This window comes from Ischnura elegans, chromosome 5 (assembly GCF_921293095.1).
Source record: "Ischnura elegans chromosome 5, ioIscEleg1.1, whole genome shotgun sequence".
Lineage (NCBI taxonomy): Eukaryota > Metazoa > Arthropoda > Insecta > Odonata > Coenagrionidae > Ischnura > Ischnura elegans.
In genome coordinates, this window is record NC_060250.1 from 77,991,986 (window position 1) to 78,015,142 (window position 23,157).

The 23,157-nt window shown below is 39.0% G+C and overlaps 1 protein-coding gene across 1 annotated transcript in view; it reads left to right on the forward strand.

The window, feature by feature from the left end:
- The window catches only part of LOC124159096 (alkaline phosphatase, tissue-nonspecific isozyme-like), a 245,307-nt gene that overhangs the window by 169,809 nt on the left and 52,341 nt on the right, over positions 1-23,157 (forward strand). Inside the window, exon 3 of the mRNA XM_046534639.1 lies at positions 10,834-11,108. Coding sequence (XP_046390595.1) covers positions 10,834-11,108 — 275 coding nt within the window. The remainder of the gene's footprint in view (positions 1-10,833; positions 11,109-23,157) is intronic.

The following is a 23,157-nucleotide window of genomic DNA, read 5'->3' on the forward strand; positions in this document are numbered from 1 at the left end:
ATTTTTTATGATCTTAATGCTTATGCTGCATGCTTTTCTGACGATTGTGAAACTTGAAATGTTTCTCGGAAGGAAATGACCGCTCAGCGTGTGTCGTCTATTAGACGAATGCCCCCGGGCCATCTTGTATGGCGATGAAAGTTCGCGTGGCCGTCGTGTTGCGTTAATTTCGGCGACGACTGTACATTTCCCTGAGGACTAGGGCGCTCTTCCGTCCACCCACTCTCTCCTTCTCTAGATCGTTACCCTCTGTTGACGCGGCAACTTCTTCTCTCTCCCAAGACCACTCTCGCCTCTTATTCACCTTTCTCTCTCATTCCTCTTGAAGAAGTGACCTCCACATGGAACCTTGCCAGTTACCTCTGAACTACCAAGATGCTCCTTTCATTTTTGTGGACCGGAGTACTAGTTGGTGTAATGACATTTATGACAATGACTAAAGGCCTGTTTACATGGTAGATTAACACGTACGGGTTAATATCTAAATGCATGAACGCGTTGTGAGAACCAAAATGCACCGTGTAACCACCCAACTTTAGTGAATGCATGCACAGAAAATAGAACCTGTTCTATTTTCTGAATTGAACCTGAATTTGGTTCATGCATTCGTACATGTTCCGTTATGGTCCACAAAAATCGTTCATGCAATCATGCATTAACTCGTACGTGTTTATATATCGTGTAAACATACCTTAAGACATAAAATTGCCATTCATTTATGGATCGGGAAACAAAAGTGTAAAAAAATACAGTTAAAAAAATTTCACTCATAAATTTAAAACAAGGAAACGCGATAGATTCCGCCTGGTTTTCGCTTTCTCGGCTGAAAACATGCTCAGCCATTTTGCTGAGTATTTAAAGTAAATTAGAAATAGAAACCTTATAAAAAGGTACCAAATGGAAGGAAAAATGAGCATTAACATTGAGTTTTTACTCCACACAGCGATTAATTTTTAGTTTTGCAACAACGAGAGGCTGAAGTTAGTAAAATTCGAGGGTAGTCATTTTTCACGATATTTGGTCAACTTTGACCTCTTACATAAATTTTTTAAATTAGGGAAACAGGAAAAAATAAATCAAGGTTTAAAACAATTTATTCGAGAATACGTTTTTGCGAATTTTCAACTTGAAAGTTTAAAAAAACATTTTTTTTCGTTTTAGTCGGCTTTTCCCGTTTTCAGCCAACCATACACCTACGTCAACTCTCTACTGCGACCTCACGAGGATGAAGATCCCGCGGCGCGTACAGGGTTCACGCGCGAAGAATTTGTTCTCTCGTCCCTCGATGGGCTGTGGGAGACTTCTCGGAGCACATTTAAATGGGAAAGCCCTATTCTCATCACGCTCCTAGGCCGCACTCCAGGAATTTCCTAGGCACGCACAGCACACGCGAGAGTCATTCCAGAGGACGTCTTTTCGTGATTCCCTCGGCTCCTTCCCGATCCCTTAACGTCGGAAGACCGGAATCCAGTCTCGGGCTCCTCGCTCAGGTATTCCCGCGGGTGGCGCAAACGAAAGATCCGAAGAGATGAGATATTCGACCATAAATCGGTCGTGAGTGATTTACAAATACGAGAGAATAGCGACTTTTATTTTTCAAAGGATAGATGCTGTGGCTAAAAGAAATACTCTCGGCTTTCTTCCCTTCAAGACAGGTTTGAACGTAATATATCAAGGCCGCGCTCGGTTCCAAGTTAATGAACACAAAGTTTAAGGAGTTGAAAGTAATACGCAGGTACCCCAAGGCCGTATTCCATGCCATGCGAATCGTCGTAACCTTAGTGTTTTTTATTTTCGTTTGAAAAGGAAATGGGTCCCGCAGTCACCATTACTTGCAGAGTAAAAACGTTTGGTCAGTAAAATTAATCAAATTACTTTGCATTACAGTCCAAAAAATATCAAACAGTCTTAACATATTTTGCCTGGGCAATTTCGTATCCGTCACCAATCCGAATGCATTTTCTTATTTCTTATAGCTCTAATTATTTCACCGTAAACAATAAATTCGTATACTGTCTCAATTATTTTTCCGTGCTCAGCTAAAAATGTCTCCTAATTAGATCGATCGCCTTTATAACCACCCTTGAGACATCAAACACAGAATCAACATTTAGAGGTTGATATTTAACCAATCGTGATGATCATTCGCTTTTAAAATTCCCAGGATGTTAAAAAGACTTTATTGGCCAAAACTTAAAATTTTTGCTGAAAATATCAATTAGATTTTTCTGATAAAAATTACCTTACTTGCGGCATAAAATTACGATAAATATTGTACTTGAGCGATTTTTCATGTAGGAATGCAGTAGGTATGATTTATAATTTTTTAATTTTTGAGAATAGCAAGTAACATTTTAAGGGGAAAGCACAGAGTTAAAATATACATTAAATATTCTGGCAAACATGCATCAAACGAGATTGTTCAATGGTTCAATGTATAATTAAAATGTTTTAATAGTTGCAGCTTTAGGAAATCACTAAAAGAAGCGTTTTAACACCTTCCAAAATACGGGAAGTTTTGACTATAATTAAAAATTTCTTGTACCTATATTTATTGAAAAACACCAACAGAGCAAGGAAAATGCCACAAACTCACATGTGTGATAAATGTTCGCATTTATGTCAACGATAAAAGTTTCAAGGAGTCAGAATGTCATTGCAAGAAATCCCTGTACTTCGCTCAGTAATATCTGTCATCATAATTCAACACATCCCCAATCGATACTAATTTCAGATAATCCTTGAAGATGAGGAGTCGCTCTGCCTCCTTAATCATTCCTTGAAGAGCCTTCAAGGAGACGCAAATTGGAGGAAGTACAATCGAAGAGCCAAGTGCTGCTGCTCAAACCGATATCTTCTTCTTCTCACTGCTCACTTCCAAGGCACTCCAGATTGATTCGCAACACTCCTCTGAAATATCCTTTCCCAAACCCTTGCCTGGTCGTGAACCCTAGTTCCCTCCCACTCCCTCTGCATCCCCATGCCTTCCCGTCAGCCCAACACCGAGAGGAAGGGGATGAGGAGGGTGTGCTTTCTCAAAAGGAGCCTTACACTTGCCGCGAGGTAAAGAAAACAATGACTCTAGCAGAGGAAGACTTCCCTTCGCCTTTCGCGAAGAAGAAGCACTCGAGGAGGCGCCTTAGCCTTTTGTGTGTGTAGACAGAGCAGAAAAGAAATACTCTCTTCCATCCGGTTGCTCCCTCACAAAAAGCGAAATAATGAAAAATAAAAACAAACGGGGCGCGCCCGAGAAAGATACGAAATGCCGTCATCCCACCACTAGAGCCGCCGCGCCGCCCCGGCAATTTGAAAAGGGGGCGTTTTTCATTCGTGCCACTATCCGACGCGGGCTGCTCTTTATTTCACGTCGCATTTAGCATTGACCTAAATCCCCTCTCGCGAAATCCCCCCCAAAAGTCTTAGATTCTCTCGCAAGAACTCAACTTAGAAAAATGTGAAGTAAAGAACACTTAGAAACAATGTCATAGCTTATGAACGTAAATTAAGACCATTTCTGAGAGTAATATTACAGCAATTTAATAATAACAATAATTATAATTTTCATAACTCTAACAATAACAACAATATCATAAAATAGTATGCAGGCATTCTTCTCGGGCTCTGCACCAGGTTATGCAATAAATATCCAAATCTAGCTAATTTGAAGTTAGTATTGAAAAACTACACTGTCAGTGTAATTGAAAAAAATTTAATATTTTTAAAATATTAAATTTTTTCTCTTGAGCCCTTAAAAAAAAAAATATTTTTTTAAGGGCTCAAGAGAAATGAACATTTGATGCTAAGGAAACAATGTATTTAAAAATTTCGCGCAAAAAAATTTTCCCTGGACGCTTGGACCTTATATTGCGATTAAAAATGTACCTACTTAATTCATCATGAGATAATAAACATGAAACTCGAATCATTGAATGGAAACATTTGCGTCATATTGGCCGTTGTTTCGGGAAACGACATGTTTTCCATTATCAAGGCACGTTTCCGCCTCAATTTAGGATTTAGTGAGAAATTTTGCATTACAATAACAATCCATTGCAAGGCAACAAAAAGTCTTTATAATGGAAAAGGAAGCGTTTTCCGAAACGGCGGCTAATATGACTGCAATAACCTTGCGTAGAGGAGAATACCTGAATATTATTTATTTGGTAAAAATAAAATCTTTTAATAAAATGAATAATGAGTAAGAAAAATCTAGTCTCAAATAAAAATGAAGCCATTACTGTAAGCTTTTATCGTTATGAGTTAAGTTTTCATTTCAAATTCGACTTTCCTGAAAACTTTATGCGATTAATAAGTTTTCCCGATTGCGTCCTCGCTCTTGATGGATAAAGTTTCTTGCCAAGTACCAACGAGACAGAAAAAATTCCAAGCATTCAAATGCTGCTTGCAACAAAAAATGAACTGAATAAACATCATATCTAGCTAATTTGAAGTAAGTATTGAAAAACTACGCTGTCAGTGTAGTTAAAAAAACGTATAATTTTTTAAGGACTCAAGGAAAATGAACATTTGATGCTAAATAAACAATGTATTTAAAAATTTCGCGCAAAATAATTTTCCGTGGACGCTTCGACCTTATACTGCGATTAAAAATGACCTTCATTTATCAAGAGATGAGAAATATGAAACTTGAATCATGGAATGGAAGCATTCGCCACGTGAGATATGACGAGAAGAAAGTAATGATTGATGCATTTGGGAAATAGGAAATCTATTTACTTAAAACGGAATTATTTTGGAAAGTAATAACAGGCGATGGCTTGTTGGTTGGAAAATACGAGCGTCGCATCACGGATAGTTAAAGCGTTTTTTATTTTAGACATGCTGAATGAGAAGTGGTCTTTAACCTTTCACCTTCGTGTGCTTTGAGAGATTATTCTGCACCGACGCGTCGGCTGCATTCTCATTTTCTGAGCGGCCTTTCCTCCCCTCCCCCAACCCTCTTAGGTTCCCCACTCCTCCTCTCCGTATCAGGGGGCTCATTTGATTCGCTCTCCATCCAACACACCCGAGGAGTGCCGTGGGAATGGATTACGAGGCGTAAATCACAGGAGTGTTCCCCTTCCCTGCCGCCTGTTGTTCAACAGCCGAGATGTAAAGTTGAAAGGATTAAATTTCCCCTGAAAATGTTCCAGTCTTGGAAGCCTTAAATTCATTCATGCCATCAATTTGTAAATAAGTTCTCCACTCTATTTCCTCCAAATCTCAGCGTTGAATGGAGCAAACTGAGTGACGAAAATTATAACTTATACACCGCAGCATTTGCGTAAACTGCTTTTATTATTCATATTATTATTATTGGAGTATTTTACCGATTACGGTAGGTTTCCATGGAGTATTTAAGAAGCATTCTGGCGGCCTACCCTTCCTTCATTCACTTACCTCTTCAATTTACAGTAAGGCCTACTTCCTATGATTCTATCTAAAAAGCCTATTTTTTTCCTTCCCCTCCCTAGTTTACCCAACATTCTATACACTAACACTGTTTCAAACAATTCCTCCGCGCTAAGTACTGGCTCCATCCATACCCTCTGTCTCCTCCGCATCTCATTTAACAGCCGCCTCTCCTCGCCAGCCATATCCAGCACTTCTTCGTTCCTTTTCCTCTCCGTCCATTTCACCCTCTCCATTCTTCTCCATAACCAAGTCTCGAATGCCTCCAATCTTCTCTCGTCTTCTTTCCTCAGTGTACACGTTTCCGCACCGTAAATCGCTACACTTCAAATCAGACACTTCACCAACCATTTCTTTAAAATCATACATAACCATCCTTTCATAAGCTCAATTCTGTTCATAAGCGACTCCTTGCTAACGTAAATCCCTTCCGTATGTCCTTAACTGCTGAATCCGTTATCCGAAACCTTCTAAAGAGAATAATATCAATGAACAAGATACTATCAATACATCGATCATGGGCAAGGGTTAGTTCTTGCATCAGTTCGGTATGATGACCGAAATAATACTCTCCTTTCTTTTAAGGAAGTTGCGGTGCAAATTATAAAAACTAATATTTTCCATTTGATATCACAAAATAAATAATAAAAACAGATAAAATATATATGCCCATTTGATAAAACAAATTGAATACTGGCCAAATATTGTGTTACTTAAATTGTTTATACTGCTGATTATGACCCGCTTTACCCACAAGTGGCTATTCATCAAAATGAACGCATGTTCAATGCATAAAATTAGATTGACCCACGAAATACACCCGTATTGTTAGAGACCCGGCATTTTTTGCTAAATTCTTAAGTTAGTGTAGCTATTTAGAGCCTCTCTTAATTTTAAATATATCTATGCTTCGACGAATTACAATATAGTGCACATGCGATACGTTTCATATAAAAGCAATTTAATACGAAAGAATTCTTGATTCGCTTATTTAGTCGAAATCGAAAATGAAATATCAGTCAAATTTTCTTCCGCCATCAAATTATTAATCCATAAGAAACAGTAATCTCTAATACACCGAGACATTATGAACGTATTACCACTGCTATTACTATTAGAGGCAATGTCAAACCATGTGAAAAAAATGATGCATTGCCAGCTGTGAACATGAATTTGGCTCCGCGAAATGGCGCCAAAACAAAAATGTAGATACATGTTACCAATCGTATCACTTACGTAATCCTATAAGGAGAAATATGGGCAGAAAATTTTGCTGGAAAGAATGTAATATTCATGATAACCGGAATAGCTAAAGTGTGACCAGGAAAATACAATGAAACAAGGGCAGCGCAGTAGTATAGCAAACAATGGGACGCTTGTTCAAACTTTACCATTAACAATGGTTTCATTGTGATTAAAATCTCAGTTTTCCTTCCCGAAATAATTTCGGAATAGCATGACGAGAAACAAGAGATATAGCGCAAACTTTCTCAATTTCCTCCCCGGCGACTTTCTCATGGACTTTCATTATATATAGAAATCGACGTTCTTTGTTTTGGAAGGAAATAATAACTGACTCGGGTTCCTCCGAGAAAAATATTAACTGAACGAAAGGTAAGCAATTTCTACTAGAGATATAATAATCCTTGATTTTTATTCTTCCAGCGTATCAGCAGAGAGGAAACAAATTATTCAAATTGTTTGCGCAGTGACAGCGCCTGTCACAAAATGAGATTTGAAGTGATAATGCCTCCTAGACCTTTAATCCGCCTCAAGCCACATGGTACCAACTTCCTTATTGAAACGAAACTCAATAACCTTCAACACGCACGTGCTATGGGCGTCTCCAAGCAATACCGTCTCTTGAACAGCCAAACCTTTGCCGATGAACAGCGAAGTTTATTTACTCTCCAAGTTCCCCTTAGGATCCCCTATTCATTAAACCATGGCCTCACTCTTGGCTTTATCAACAATACGTTCTCTAGGCAACTTGGTAGCTATCATAATCTTTATCGTAACATTTGACTACCAATTTCCTACTTTAGGAGATATAAGAGTAATTTGATCATCCTCAACATTACTCTTAGTCACAAACGCGAGAGGTAATAAATAATCCCGTATTCATAGCGAAGAAAAAATGGCTGAGCTCTTAAAATAACGAATAACAATAAATATGGTAGTTGATTGTTTTAAACCGTTACTGAATCCTAGTAGCAAATGGTAACATACCGAATTTAGTTATTTTTAGAAGGACAAAGAAATTTCATCACCAGCGCACCTCCATTCATGAAATTGAGGATTAAACCTTGAACGAAGACAATACGACTTATAAAAATTAATTTTCTATGCATTCACTACCTAATACTTCGATAAATGCCAGTTAGTTATACCAATAGTTAGCCAGAATGGTCTGGTATCCTCTGGAGACCTGGAAACAGCGCGTGACATTTAGACTGCCTGAGAGAATTGGAAACGGGCATATTTCAGTATGTTACAGAGGATCAGATATTGGATTCCATTACCTGGTAAGGTAGAAACGATAAAATTAAAGAGAAACACAGTCGAAAGGATAGGTAAAGTAACTCGTTGTTTCCTCGGCGAATAAAAGGCTGGAATAAAAATGATGGATATTTCCAAACACTCCAAACACACTCCAAAACCATAAAGAAGTATACATAATTTTAAGTTGTAACATCTTATGTCTTAACGAAAGTCATCTGAATAATACCATACTGCGCATGCAGTAGTAGTTGTAGCGTTCAGTACGGGACTCAGAACGCAAACCACGTCAACACCCCTTGAGGTATTCTTGCCGGGTTGTGAGTAGCTCACGTGTTCATTGGAGTTCTAGGATACTAAATCTCTTGGAATACTTATTGTATAGTATCATGGATAAAGAAAAAACTCAACAGTCGAATTTTAAATGACTAAAAAAATCTTGAGATTTCCATGCAGCATTACAACCAGTATCATTTACACAATAACCAGCTATCGAATATGAATACAATACAATGATTATTTAAATAGAAGGGGTGGTGAAACTTAGGTCCTTTGAAATTTACTGTTAATAGAATTAGTTAAGAATAATGTCTAATCTCCCTACCATCTACGCTTACGGTGAAATAGACCAAAACGGATTTCACCCGATAAATTGTAACTAGGCATTAAAAGACCGGGCCTATGTCATCCAATCTTCCTGCAATGCACTCACTTTCCGGTACGTTCCTTCCTCTATCTTACCCCCCCCCCCCCCCACCCTACATATTTCACTTCCCCAATTCTATGAGTCCGTGGATCAATCAAATAAATGCCAGCGGCGTCAATTTTCAACTGGGATCACTATAACTCCTACGATAAATTGACAATTTATTTCACTAACTTGTCATTACAGCAATTCATTTGACGCCTATGACATTTTCAATATTGACCCGCTGGAGGATATTTGCTGTCGCGACTCGCCAGGACTGTAGTATCTGGCGCGTGGCCAGAAATTTGATTCGGGGAAGGCTATTGTGGCGGCATTTGGATTGCCTACACTGGCTTTGCAAATTCGCACGTATCTATGAGTTATAAAACTCACTTCCGACCACTGACTGACTGATTCATACAAATTTTTGTGGTGAACGAGATGAGATACGACAATGAGTCAAGTAAAAGTAAAGTCCTCGCCTACTAGCACACGTGTCATGGGTTCATATCCCGTCTGGGTGGATTTTCTCCCTTCCAGAGCATGAATATACAGTGGAGCATGGATAATTCGTACTTCTTTAATTTGAATATTTCTCTTAGTCCCTAGCATTTTGTATTTAAAAAATTCAAAAAAATCGTGGATAATTCGAATTTTACTTTTGGATAATTCGAATTTTTGGTGCGTCAAATTAAGGTATAAATTATAATCTGCGACTCAAAATAATTATGAAGCCATCGGAAAATGTGCTTAACTAACGCTGTTGTCAAAAGGTTTGTTTTAGACAAAAAGCGTGCCAGCGTAGAGTCTGGTGACTCACCCTTCCCTTAATTTGAGGAAACATGCAAAAATATCAGCTTTGTTGAAAAATAGTAGGTTTTGTTTTGCGGTTGCCATCCTAGGAGCTTTATGATTATTTTTCATGTCAATTTTCTGTTAGTCAATAAAGTACGTATTCAATGTTTTTAATCTCTTTGGCTATCATGAATCTATTGCAGTGTATTATGCTATGACATGTTGTCTAAACGTATACGATTACGAGTTAAGTTGGTAGTGCACAGCAGTTCAGGTTTCGCTGAGGACCTTTTTAAGGTTAAAATAAAAATGTTTCTATACTTTCCTTCGTAGTTTGCTGAAATAAATATTACTGTTTACTATAATCCTATTATTAGGCGTTAATAAAATTTTTTATATTTCAAGATTGTCAATTCAAGAAGAAGAAAAGGGTTTTGCGTAACAAGGGACTGGATTTAAAATTGAGGAAGAGATTGGTGAAGTGCTAAGTGTGGAGTGTGTTTAATAAAATATTAACACTGTTTATGTATGGAGCTGAGACTTGGACGATGAGGAAGGGAGACAGGGACAGGATTGGGGCGTTTGAGATGTGGGTTTGGAGGAAGACGGAGGGAATACGGCGGACGGATCGAGTAAGGAATGAGCAAGCGTTGAATAGGATGAATGACAAAAGAACGTTGATGGATAAAATAAATGAAAGGAAGGGTAACTGTATGAAATCATTTCAGGCTTGATTTTGTAGAAATTTGCTATATCTATGATAAAAACACAAATGGTAATTTCCACACTTTTTAATTTAACACTCAAAGACCGACCATGGTTACAACACTTTGTGTCATTTTGTCAATATTGTGTCATCAAAATGACACAAAGTGTTGAAACCATGGTCGGCCATTGAGTGTTAAATAGTGTGGAAATTACCATTTGTGTTTTATCATGAAGGGTAACTGGCTGGGACATTTGATGAGAGGGAATTACATTTTGAAGGTAGCCTTGGAGGAAACGGTGGAAGGTATCAGAAGAAGGGGAAGGAGAAGGCTGAAGTTTATTGGCAACTTAAAAATAGGAAAATATAGAGACTTCAAAGAAATGGCCGGAGACAGGAAAAAATGAAGACAGCGCTGGGGCAAGGGACCTGCTGACGGGCAGAACACCACAAGATGATGTCAATTTAATAAAAAGATTCGATTGAAAATATGAATTTTATTGTTTTGGAACTATCTATTAAGGAACTATTGGAACTATTTTGGAACTATTATCTTTAATTCGAATGTTTGGATAATTCGAAGTTTTTAACTGGTCCCTTGACTTTCGAATTATCCAAGTTCCTCTGTATGTGCATGTCCATCATTTAATTGTAAGAAAGGACTGTGCAGTCCTGAATTCGATTGACTTATAAAGAATAAATTGTTATTATTTTTTCTTCCCTTCCTCCTCAGATCGGGAGTACTGGTACCGGGAAGCGCGGTCCACCCTCGAGGACATCCTGGCCATGGGCTCCGGCGAGGGCATCCCGGGCGTGGGTGCGGGGACCAAGGGCGGGGAGCCGGCGTGGGAGGTGGGCGTGGCACGCAACGTGGTGCTCTTCGTGGGCGACGGCATGGGCGTGTCAACGGTGACCGCGGCCAGGATCCTGCGAGGGCAGCAGCTCGGAGGCACCGGAGAGGACTACCAGCTCGCCTTCGAGAAGTTTCCAAACCTCGCACTCGCCAAGGTATGCAAGAGTAATTGGGCGGTTCACGGAAATTGTATTTATTAATTTAAATTACTTATAAAGTTTTCAGCGTAATTCGAATAATATATTCGATATTTAGCGTAATGAAAGCACTTTTCCATTTCCACACTTCTTTATTTGTACCGACTATGGATTCGTCACGTATTCAAGGTTGAAAACGACATTAAGATTAATTATTTTGTTTAATTATTTATTTATCTCAATTACTCCCGAAATCAGCACAATGAGCTTTACCAGGGTTGTCTGCAATTAACAATTGACGATCACAAAAATACATACCCTGAATGGAGACGACCTATTTGAGGCGGGACTCGAACCCGCGACCTTCTGCATGGTAGGCGAGGACTTAACCCCGCTGCCAATGAGGCCGGCATTGGTAATAAAATATAATTAAGAGAATACCGCAGGTAAGAATTAAAAGATGAGCTACTACGAAAAAAATATTTCTCACTCAGTCCTTTTATCAAAATTTTAAACTAAAAACCAAAACATGAATGTCGCCAAGGCACTTTCTAGGACTTATTGGCGTCGATAGAATTTCGGCACACAGCCTCGTCAAAAGAAAACTGCTCATTGTGGGAAGAAATCGCTCACATGAGTAAAGACAAACAAGTGAAACAAAACAAAAGTCAAAACGAGTAAACATTCAATAGTTTCGTTCAAGGGACCGACATATCGAAACTAAACGAAAAAGAAGGGAGCTAAACCCACGTTCGAAACGAAATCGAAGTCAAAACTACTTCGGATCGAAAGTAAACTAAAACTCTTGGACGAATCGAAACACAGATAATGTTTCGCACCGGAGGGACCACATGCTTCACCTTCAAACAGTTTAGTTTCAACCCACACACCGAGTACGAAGCATGATTGAATGAAGTAGAGGTTCAGCCTACCGCCATTAGATGCATGGGGCACTGATATTTCTACCACTAACAGGAGAAAGGTGAACGCAAACTGGCCATTCAATTTTTAAGCTCTATGTTTTAACCTCTCCACACACATATCAAACGTAATGGGTCGAAACTATTCCCTAAACTTCTGGGATCGAAACTTAACTATTAACTAACCGAGCAGCGGAGTTTCAATTAACTTAATTTCGTTCCCGGGAGGTAAGTTTCGTCCCAGGTTGAAACTAAACTCCTTGGTGATTTTAATGCCGTGCGGGAACGAAACTAACCCCAGGCCTCGTATTTGTGTTCCGCTCCGGGTAGAAACGAAATATTTTCGTTTCGTCTCACTTGCCATCTCTGGTTGACACACGGTTACCTCCTTGTAGAGAGCTCAGGGGGTCATTATCTAATCTGTAAAATGGCTCGGGATGTCGATTTGTTAACCGCGAACAGCTGGATAAATAGGATACGGATCGATACACGGAAAAATACTGTACCCGCTATTATTCACAATCTTTCACAATAGGCAGTATAAAATGTTGGTGAATGAGATTTTTCCCATCTTGATCTTCCTATCCATCACCAAACCAACTAAGTATTCGCTACGAGTGCCCCTAAGGTTCAAGATTAGTTTATTTTCCGACGAAGTTAGCCGAAACTTACGAACGCCAACATACTACGGTAGATAATATCATAATAATAAAAAAGAGACAGACGGTAAAACAGATAGATTGAGAATGTCGTTATCGAATGCCGCGATCGATAGGAGGCTATAATGGCAGCGTTAGTACTTACAAATAGGTTATTTGAATTGTAATGTATCCTACTAAATTATTTGTTGCTTAATTCGTGTTTCTGAAATTTTTTAGTGTTTCGAACATCATGTTTTGCACGTTCTAGCTTCATAGGTAGATTGCCTTCATGAGTAGTTGTCAAATTTCGCCTTTTTTAATACTGTGGAAGTATATTTTGTTAGTATGCGTAACATTTTAAGTGCGTGTGGTGTACATGTGGAAATACTCTTGCATGCTATATGCTGGTGATTGATCACCACCTGCTACACACCTTAAAGGTGACTCGCAGGTTACCTATTACGTACACGTAGATGTAACGTACTCGGGTAAACATTCACGAATATCTGAGTAGTACCTGCGATCAAAGTTAACGGTGTTTGGTAAGGGGTGAATCCCCATCATGCACTAAGCTACATCTAGATGTTAACACGTAATTAAATATAGATGTTAACACGAACCTTGTCTGACATGCCGAAGCATTTCCTCAACGAAATGTATTGGTACCACGATACCTTCGATCGCGGGCTCAGCTCCGTCTCCTTCCCCGTGCACTACATGTTGAGCGCATCAAGACCACGACTGCTTCGCACAACGCACAAACTACGAATGCAGAGTGCAGGTTCTTAGAAAGGGGACGTACGTCGAACAATTACACCGAACTCATACACTCTGCAGTAAGCCATACGAGTCATCAACTCGGCCCGCATCTCTGCGGAATGAAACGGGACCACTTCATACGCATCGTTTAGAATGCTGTTCTGCCGATAACAGCTGACGAAAGTAATGAAAAGGTGTTTTCCGTGAATATTACAAAAGAGGATCCACAAGCCGGCCTCTAAATAAAATGTTGTCAACCACCGCGCATTCAAATAGGTTTCTGAAGTCGCCACTCGCGTTGCTCACGGAGAAATTGATCCGAGCATCACGGGGAAATAAGGTTTAATTAGGGGTATTAACCGGAATTCATATGACATGATGATATAATCTATCAAATTCATAACTTTATAATGCTTTCCTCCCAATTACAAACATTATATGAAAAATATTGGAAAAAAGTGGATCGCATTGCACTCATCACTGCGCCGCGGACATTTTTGAAAACCGATTAAAATGTGACCGAAGTGCCAGCAGAAGTTAGCCGTCTACGGCATGAAATGGGGCCTCCTCTATGCAGTTCCCTTGGTCAAAATGGAAATAAAGTGGGACATCTACCCAGAAAGTGTGAAATATGTGTGCCTTTGTTTACTCCACCGTGAAAAGTTCCAGTAAGTCCCTTCTGGAAGAAATTTTTCATCAGATTAAAGTAGCTTTTTAATTTAAAAGATACAGAGCATTCTTCCCTTCAAAATAGTTTATTCACGCATGATCAAAAACATTCCACGCTATCTGATTTATTTTTAAAGTAGCCGCCCCTGAATATTCTAAAAATTGTACACTGAAGTACACTCACTTGTCTTCATGGTAATCTTCAAATTCAATGGGCATAGAATTCCAATAGTTATAGAATAGAGTAAAATGAAAAAATAAAATATTTTCCCTTGAAAATACTGTTCTAACAATTATATTACATCTATTGCTCCTGAGGAAATTGAAATATTTAAATATCGTGGATACAAAACCAATTTTGGAGCTTAAAGGGTCCATAGAGGCTATTGCCTGCTGCAGGGATCACCTTCAGAAATACTATCTAAATACTGAATATATTGTTGCTCAACAAAAAATATCTTCCAGATAATCTTTTGATGGATAAGTAATACACAAATGATACACTAAAGAAAAAATAATGGAATCGAAATCAAATTAACAAGATAAAATAAAGAACATACTTTCCAATTACTTTCATAAAATATTCTCCCTATAATTTTTTTGCAAAATATCCAGAGTTTCATATCCTCAGGTAGGTTTGTATGTTATTACTCTCTTTGATTGATTTTGGAAAACTGTTGTAAATGTTTGGTATATCGGCACCATAGCTATTTCAACCCGTCGCTATCAATATTTTGATATAAATCATCAGAATTAATTTTAACAGTAGATGAAGTAATTAAAGTACGGAAGAAATCTCAGTAAAAATGAAGCCTAAACAAAATATACTCGTAGCAAGGTACGGTAAGATACTTAAACTCGTAGCACCTTTGAAAGCGGTGAGTGCACGTCTGAGAAATGAATCCAATCACAAACTGCACGGCCTAGATAAATGACAGAGAGAACGGTGAGCGAAGATATCTTTCATCGTATAACGAGAACGAGCTGGTTTCATTGTCGTCTCCGGGGCCGAAATCCTCACGTACTTATCCTTACCTAAGCCATCACTTCACAGAAATCTCACCCACTCCGTAAAGAATAGAAAAAAAAATTTGAAACACACAAACACACACTCAGGAAAGCATTAATACTCGCGATGCCTTGAAGACATTGTAGCGCCTAAGCAAAACGTGTGCGACGCCGTATTTCAAAAAAGTGTCAGACGAGACCGAAAGACGGTGCAAGATGATGATGATGATGATGATGACGTTGCTTGGAGCTTCCGGCGAAGGATTCAAACCTGTGCAGCGGCACCCAGAAAAATGGGAGAGCCGTCCAAGTCGAAGGATTATATTTTTCTCCGTCATCACAAGGCACGGTAAGACCTTCTGGAAATGGGAAAATACGAAGGAAAAAACTTTACACATAAAACTCGCACGCGTTTTTTTCTCATCTCAGGAATTTCGCATTATTCCTCCGAACTATCTCGAAAAGAACTCCCCGTGCTGACCCAATAACGACATCTCCTACGAGACCTGACCTCTCAACTTACTGTTAAAGCTTCACGAAATTTACCGCCCTCCATGGAGCGAGAAAAATGGACGCCTCTCTCCTATCTTAGCGGGTGATATCGCTACGATGGGCTGAGACAATGTCTTCTCGTTTGCAAAGAAAAAATCTCCACACGAGGTCATATGTTCCACTACAGTAAAAAAGTGTACAATAATCTGTCCAACCTAAGGTGCAAAAAATGATGAAGTAGGTAATAGGGGCTTCATCGGCTAGGGTAAGATAACAACGCCTCCTTCACTCTCTACTATCTCCAACCATTACCAAAACATGAAAAGCGAAAGGGAGGACATGCACTTTAATGAGTTTAGCTTGCACGCGCGGGAATATTTTGGAATACTGGCGCAGTGAACATATTTATCTCTATGGTGTGTGATGCCTACAATGTAGTTAGCTCTTTTTCATTTAGGAAGTAAATAAAATATTGCGCATGAGGTGAAGTTTATTATAATTACTCCAAACCAAAATCTTCAGCAATACAAAATGATACGCAAAAACTCTTGAAAGAGATGGAGCCATTCACCCGGTTGACAACTCGTTAAGAATTTCGTATATCTTAGAACAGGTGAACCTTTTTAGGTTTTTCTTTTAATTTTAAATACGAAGGATACTATTTTGTACGGTAAATTTTTCTGTGGAAATATAATGTGGAATATTGCTTAATTTTTTTATTATACATGAACATTTGCACTTACTAGCGTTGAAATAAAACTATAAGCTCACCAACACTCACTGACTCACTCATTGGCTCCATCTGAAGGTTGGTTAGGGGAGGTGCCGGTAGGGATCACCCCACAATAAAGCGTTTTATCTCAACTAATCAGAGCAAGAGGGATAATTCCTTTCCTCTAGCCACCTCGCACCACGAAAGTTTTTTATGGAGACGGCGCTACATATACAAGCTGGTTTTAAAAAGTGCCTTCGACGCAAAGTTCGGGAAGTCTTCGGACACTAATGTTCTTCCGTTTAAATACTTCAAAACCTATGGAGAATAAATCACTTAGCCCAAATACTAGCCCGTTTTGGCAATAATTGGTGATATATATAGCATTCAAGGTAATATTGACAAAGTATAAGGTTTGTCTAAAGAATTTTATGGTTTTACGATGAGCGAGAACGACCAAAAAATATTGAGCGTATGCAACCCACGTGCCTACCACGTGTCACGTGTCTGCCTTGGGTGGCACGCGCTCACTCTTGGGGCCTTATCTCGGGAACCACTGGTCAAAATTATACAATATTTTAGGTGCAGCATGTATAATGCCCAATGTATTGTTGATTACCAGAGAAAAATCAGTTGAAAAATACCAGTACCTTCTTATCGCCATTCATATACCAAAAGCAGCCAAAAATGCCAACATTTCTCAACTTTGAGTGCAACGCGGCATGTCTTCCCTTTACTCAATTGCAATAATATTATACAGGATATGTTTTTACACCAGTTGGCATAAAATGATGAGGTGTCCTAAAAAAAATTTTAAAAAATCGAAAAATAAGGACCACCCTACTGGGCCACCACGCTTCGCCCCCACCATAATTAGTGACCCTGATTACGCTTCTATTCGTAGCTTCACTTGTTTTACGAATCCATTTTGTCAACGCTCCAAAGGCGATGTTGGAGTTCACCATTGAAACGGCGGCAACGGAAGTGCTCTTCGGGTAGGAAACCCGAAATAAATTTACCTCACTTGTTCACTGAAAAAGTTTTATTTAAGTATAATTTTAGAGGTAAGTGCATATAATGGTTGGTGAAGTACACAATAATTTTTTGGAAAAGGGATATAATTTAATAACTGAATTTATACACATATACTTATAAATGGTTGACTTGTTTTGTGTACCGTTTAAGGGCGGATCCAGGATTTCTTTTGGGGGGGGGGGCACAAGGGTCCTGTCATATTCTAGATTGAAACAAACGTGCAACAATGACTGTACGAAATATACTCTTTATTTTAATATAAAAGTTATTAACATGAAAATATCAATAATTTTCAAATGACAAGCGAATGGCCTGTCTTCTTGGCTTGAGGCCAATTCTTAAACGATTGAGTCTCCGTAATACACAATGCAAAACGAACGTAATGATGATGGACCGCAATAAAAATATTGTATGTTTTTTAAGTGCCTCGGGGGGGACGTGCTCCCCCCAAAATCCGTCTATGCCACCAACCATGACCTGCACTTATCTCCAAAACTGTAAAAATTGCACCTGATCTGCTTGACTTATAGGGTCATCCTTTAATAATCACTTTCCCTGTCTCTCGTGAGAATAGGCCTTTTACGTGAAGAAATGTAACATTAGTCAACGTCAATGGTTTCCCAAGCAACGCGCGTTACAGCTTTGGGTGGCATCATACATTGAGATGCCTGTGGGACCAAGGCATTAGATGAGCAGTCGGCATTCTGACGACATCAAAATATATTTCCGTATTTCCCTCTCCAACTTTCACATCCCCGCAAGGGATCCTACCAAAAGTGGTCCCCCTGTCTACTTCCATTATTTATCGCAGAGCCACTTATTTTCACCTCTCCGTGCCCGCCAACTTATTCATCCACACTCTTCCCTCGTTTCCAGAATTCATTCTTAATTCGCTCACTCTTTCAACGCGCCCGTCAAGATTTCGTCCGTAAGAATAAAGAGGTCCTCTCTTTAGATTCTAGTAGTTTCTTCGGAAGAAAAGGAACTGAATGAGAGCTTTCCTTTCCAACTTCCCTACCAATTACTTAAAGATCTCTTTTGGCCCATTTCTTTTGAACTCTCTCTTATATTTCTTACATTTTCTGGATATTTTTCCTCCTGTCCCTCCTTGTTTTGTGATAACAGGTAACAGATGACAAACTTAAAGTCTTAAAGAGATATTTTAATAATGAGACAAAAGTCTCTTGATGAATTATTGAAGACCCATACATCTTTTTAAGAAGGGTTTTAACCTTTGCATAAATGAAAAATGCCATTGCTTTAAAGTTTTAGTGAGAACAGCTATACTCTTGACACTATTGGAAATAATTGTTTTCCCTCTTCTCAATGAAGAATACCGCCAGTAGAAAACGAATAACGGTCTCCTATCACAAATTATCTATTCATTATTGTAATAAAATAAATAAAATTAGTAGAAATACACATTTAACGTAATAAAGTATGAATTCCAGGTAACTATATAAATTGGTAAAGGAAAGAAAAACCATGCGCTCATCCTAATTTGCCTCTTAGTTTAGTTTCACAGAAAGAAATCAACGCAATAACTGCCGCATTACGAGCAGTAATAGGGAACATTCATAGCTTATACAATATATATTTAGTAAGCTACGAAATTTCCCATTAAAATATATCAAACCAAGCTGTATTTAAATTCTATGACAGATACGTAGATTTTCAACTTGCGGCATTCCTTTAAATTTTGAGAACAAAGCATTATAAGTATCCTCTGGCAGTTAACTATTTATATTTTATCTTCATCCGAGTAATCAATAATTTTTACTTTAAAATGCCACAATCCAAAAACTTAGTGAATAAACATGAGAATAAAATCACGAAAGGAATATGGGTCGAGGAAGTTTGACACTCTCGCTCGCTTTCTCTTGATACACCAAGTATTAAGAAATTAAATTCCAAATTCGCTTCTTCACCCGATATCAGTCCACCCACATATGGTAATCTAAAACTGTTGTCTAAACATGGTGAAAATGATATTGTTTGTGTCTATTAACAAGTAACAGCATAAAATTGCAAAAAATCGTCACTAAAGCTTGTGGGTGGAAAATTATAACGTAAGTTGCAGTTCCTCAAGGTCAAAATCGTTGATTAAATTCCTTCCACTGGCTGAAGTTTTGAATTCAACATATTTTTTGACATGAGTCAACCCCAAGTTCTAGTTAATTATTATATGTAACATCACCCCACTTGTCGTTGGATGCCCTCAAGTTACAGCCACTTTCACCAACGTCATGCCCTGTAGCGGCACTTGAGCATTTAACTAGGTGGATAACCCCGGCATTAATAAACGATAGCTCACAGCACACGCTATCATAACCGCTTCAGTGACCTTTCCCCTCCCTTGCGCAAGACAAGAAAGTTTCTCTCTAGACGTCGGCGCAGGGACACCGCAGAACGCCCTTAACGGCTCGCCGGCTAAATGGACGTCCTGCGACTCACACGACGAGAATTAGGTGCGCGGTTTACCGTGTCGTGTGAGTAAGCGGCGACTCCTAGGGACAAGACAGAGAGACATGGGCAGGGAAGCGTTGGCCGAACACCAAAAAAATTACGCCGACACACACTCGACGCCAAGAACCGCTGGAGACCTTGTCTCAGACCTCTCCAATCATCCAGAGACGGTTGACCCATGAAATACACCTCCAAAAGAGAAGTTTCGGTATCTTTCCTTAACCCCTTGGGTTGAAATGACGAGTCCAGCTCTTCATAAATTCCCGATACTGAATCGCGCAATGACGAGTGTAGTTCGTAATTAGATTTGCATAGTTTTAGAACTATTTTCATGAACAACTTAACTATTTTGAAGGTTTAAGAATGATGAAGGATCCTGTACTTTCCCGGCGAATCTTGCTGATGTAGTCTTTTCGGGAAATCAGCCGGGTCAAGATGGACAAATTTGCAAACGTTTCGATGGCCTTCTCTGCCATCGCCTTGAGGTCGATTGACCTTGAATCGATTTGACTCGCCCAGAAGACGATGGCAAAGACGGTCATTGAAACGTTGCCAGATTTGTCCATCCTGACCCGGCTGATTTCCCGAGAAGACTTCATCAAGGTTTAACAATGTTGAATCATCCATTATGTATATAAAGAACTCATATTTCTTGAAATATGATGTACTTGAAGCAATAAATGGTTTTATACGAGTAGCTATAGATGTTTTCTCGATGTACTTAACTAGATACTTTATACAATATTAAATAATACTCACTTTTTATTTCACTGTTCTGCGCTGATTTAAAACTACTAACTATCATTTTATTACCAAAAATTCCATTTAAAAAGAGCGAAAAAAATTAAAAATACGACGAAAAAAATATTTCGGGAATGCGAGCATGATGTTCAGAAAATAAATTGAAGTGGATGGGTTAAGAAGGGTACTGGTGTGCATATAACCTGCCTTGTTCTAGGGCTATGGTTAAGCCTGAATCACACAATCCTTGTCCAGACGAAAATCCACACATGTTAGTGAGCATAGGAGTACTTCGCGGGTTTGTGCTTAGTTACCATGAAAAGAACTTTTGGTGGAACGGAATGGAAAGCGACGCAATCAATATTAATGAGATATGAAATCAAACCAGGTGGTAAGTACAGAAAATCTATTGTTGCTTAATTGATTGCTAATGGGTGAATGAATAGTGAAATGCAAGTGAAAGGAATGAAAAATAAGACAGTACCATGTAAGTATACAAACTTGGATGCTTGCGATGATGATAATATTCCTGCCTTTTCCTTACATAAAGTGTCTGGAAGTAGATAGGATACATTAATTTATCAATGTAAGAGGCTCTTCGGAAACTTCAAAATATGGAACCAACCCAAATGTTTGTGAATGAATAATGTTAATGAGATATGGCAGGTTTTGTCAACCCACATAATTTGGTTCTCATTGTCGGAGCGTACAGATACCTGTAGGTTTTCAACACACATAATTTGCATACCTTAATGGTTTCACTAGCAGAATATTGAATGGACTGCACTTGCTCCGTAGGATGAGTCGTTAAATACAGTTGTATGCCGAGTGTTTTTAGACTTAATGCAATAGACCACTAAATCATTTATACAATGAAAATTTTGGTCAATTTTCCACGTATTGTTTAATCTCTCCATCCGTCTCAATGCCTTTTTTATTATCTTCAGGGGTAATAAGATATTTAACTATTAACGGAAGACTGCCAGACATATTCATATTATTAATGAATTTAGAGAAGGTTTACTGAGATATGAAGTTACCCTCTGCTCAATTTAGCCAACAACTCGAGTTGTTTGCCTGACCAAAAGGACGCCAAGAGCTCCCGTGTACGTGCGCGACCATGCCACATACCGCCAATCATCAAGGGGCGCGCGGAAAACCCATGAGACACACTTCCATGGGGAGTTGAGTTCCGGGAAAGACCACCTTTCCTCTCTATAGGTCCCGGTGTGTTTTGAGACCCTTCCTTGCCATCGACCCATGCACATCTCTCACCTGAGGGGTTTCCATCATCCCTAAAAAGTTTCCGGAGGTAGATAGGACAGACTAAAGTCAAGTCTACATGCCGAAGTTGACTACTATGATAGGGGCTAAAGAATGATTCCTCGGTACTATAATGAACAGAATTTTATATTGCCTCTTTGTGCCGACCTCGGTGGCGGTGGAGTATAGTTCTTGCATGCCACGCTGAAGATCGCGAGTTCAAGTCCTGCCTGAGTTGGCTAGCCCTAACCAGGGCATGTGGCCGCTGTTTATTACTTGTAGTAACTCTGATGTAGTGCTATTTTCGAGGCGATTAAAATAAAGAGAATATAAATTTAAAAAGTGTCCTAAGACTACCATTAAGCGTTCATGGTGACAGAAGTCCTTCGAACACATTTGAAAAGAGGTGGGCTCCTTTTTAAACATTACTATCAAGTCAGGGAGTCGTAACATATACCTGGACCCCTGGCCTCAATTTTTTTAACATTTTCACGTAACATCACGTACACGAGTACATCAATGAAATTGTTTTTCAGCTGTTTTTCTTCGGGCCAAGTGTGCTCGGTGTGAATCTTGAGACAGTTGACGCTAGTGGTCCACAGGTAACTCCTCATAAAAAAGTTGCGATGCTGGGATAAATATTTTTTGCCTGGCAACGATTTTGCTTTCTTCCTGGTCGAAGCAGAGATGGTAATGCAAACGATAAGACGGCGGGGAAAGATGAACATTTTTATATGCCACTTGTGCGAAAAAATCTTAAACTTTGGCCTAAAAACAATTTCAGACGGACAGAATACCTTTTACTTGCCAAGCCTTTTATACTTACATCAATTAGATTACCTACTACGAGTGCGCGTTGATGAAGTCGAATATATTAACAAGATATGAATTTATTAGGAAAATAGAAGTATATTCGACGAACTCAGCCTTGCAAATTTATTTAGAAATAGCCTCAATTCGTGATAAATTTGCGAAGCCTGTGAAGTAAAGATATCATTTAATATATCACGCGATCTTAGTGTTGCAATTGACTTCATAATCACAGGGCCTATGATTCAATGTATTTGCTATTTTTAATAGGCAACACAACACATGCTCACCGCCGTGAGCTGATAAACAGCGGGGCATTTATAATCATGTCCAAAGTTTCTAAAGAGATACTTGATGGCGTTGAAGATATTTCCTTAGCTTATTTAGTATCTGCTCAAGGTCTCTCCTACCGAGGTCCGCTTTCTACAGTTTTAACACCTTCCAAGTGGACACACTCCATCATTTTTCTCATCTTCGAGTGTCCCCCAAGGGTACTTTTGGAGGTCGGCCTACGGCAAAACTCCGGCCTCCCCATTTCGCTTGAGAGAAAA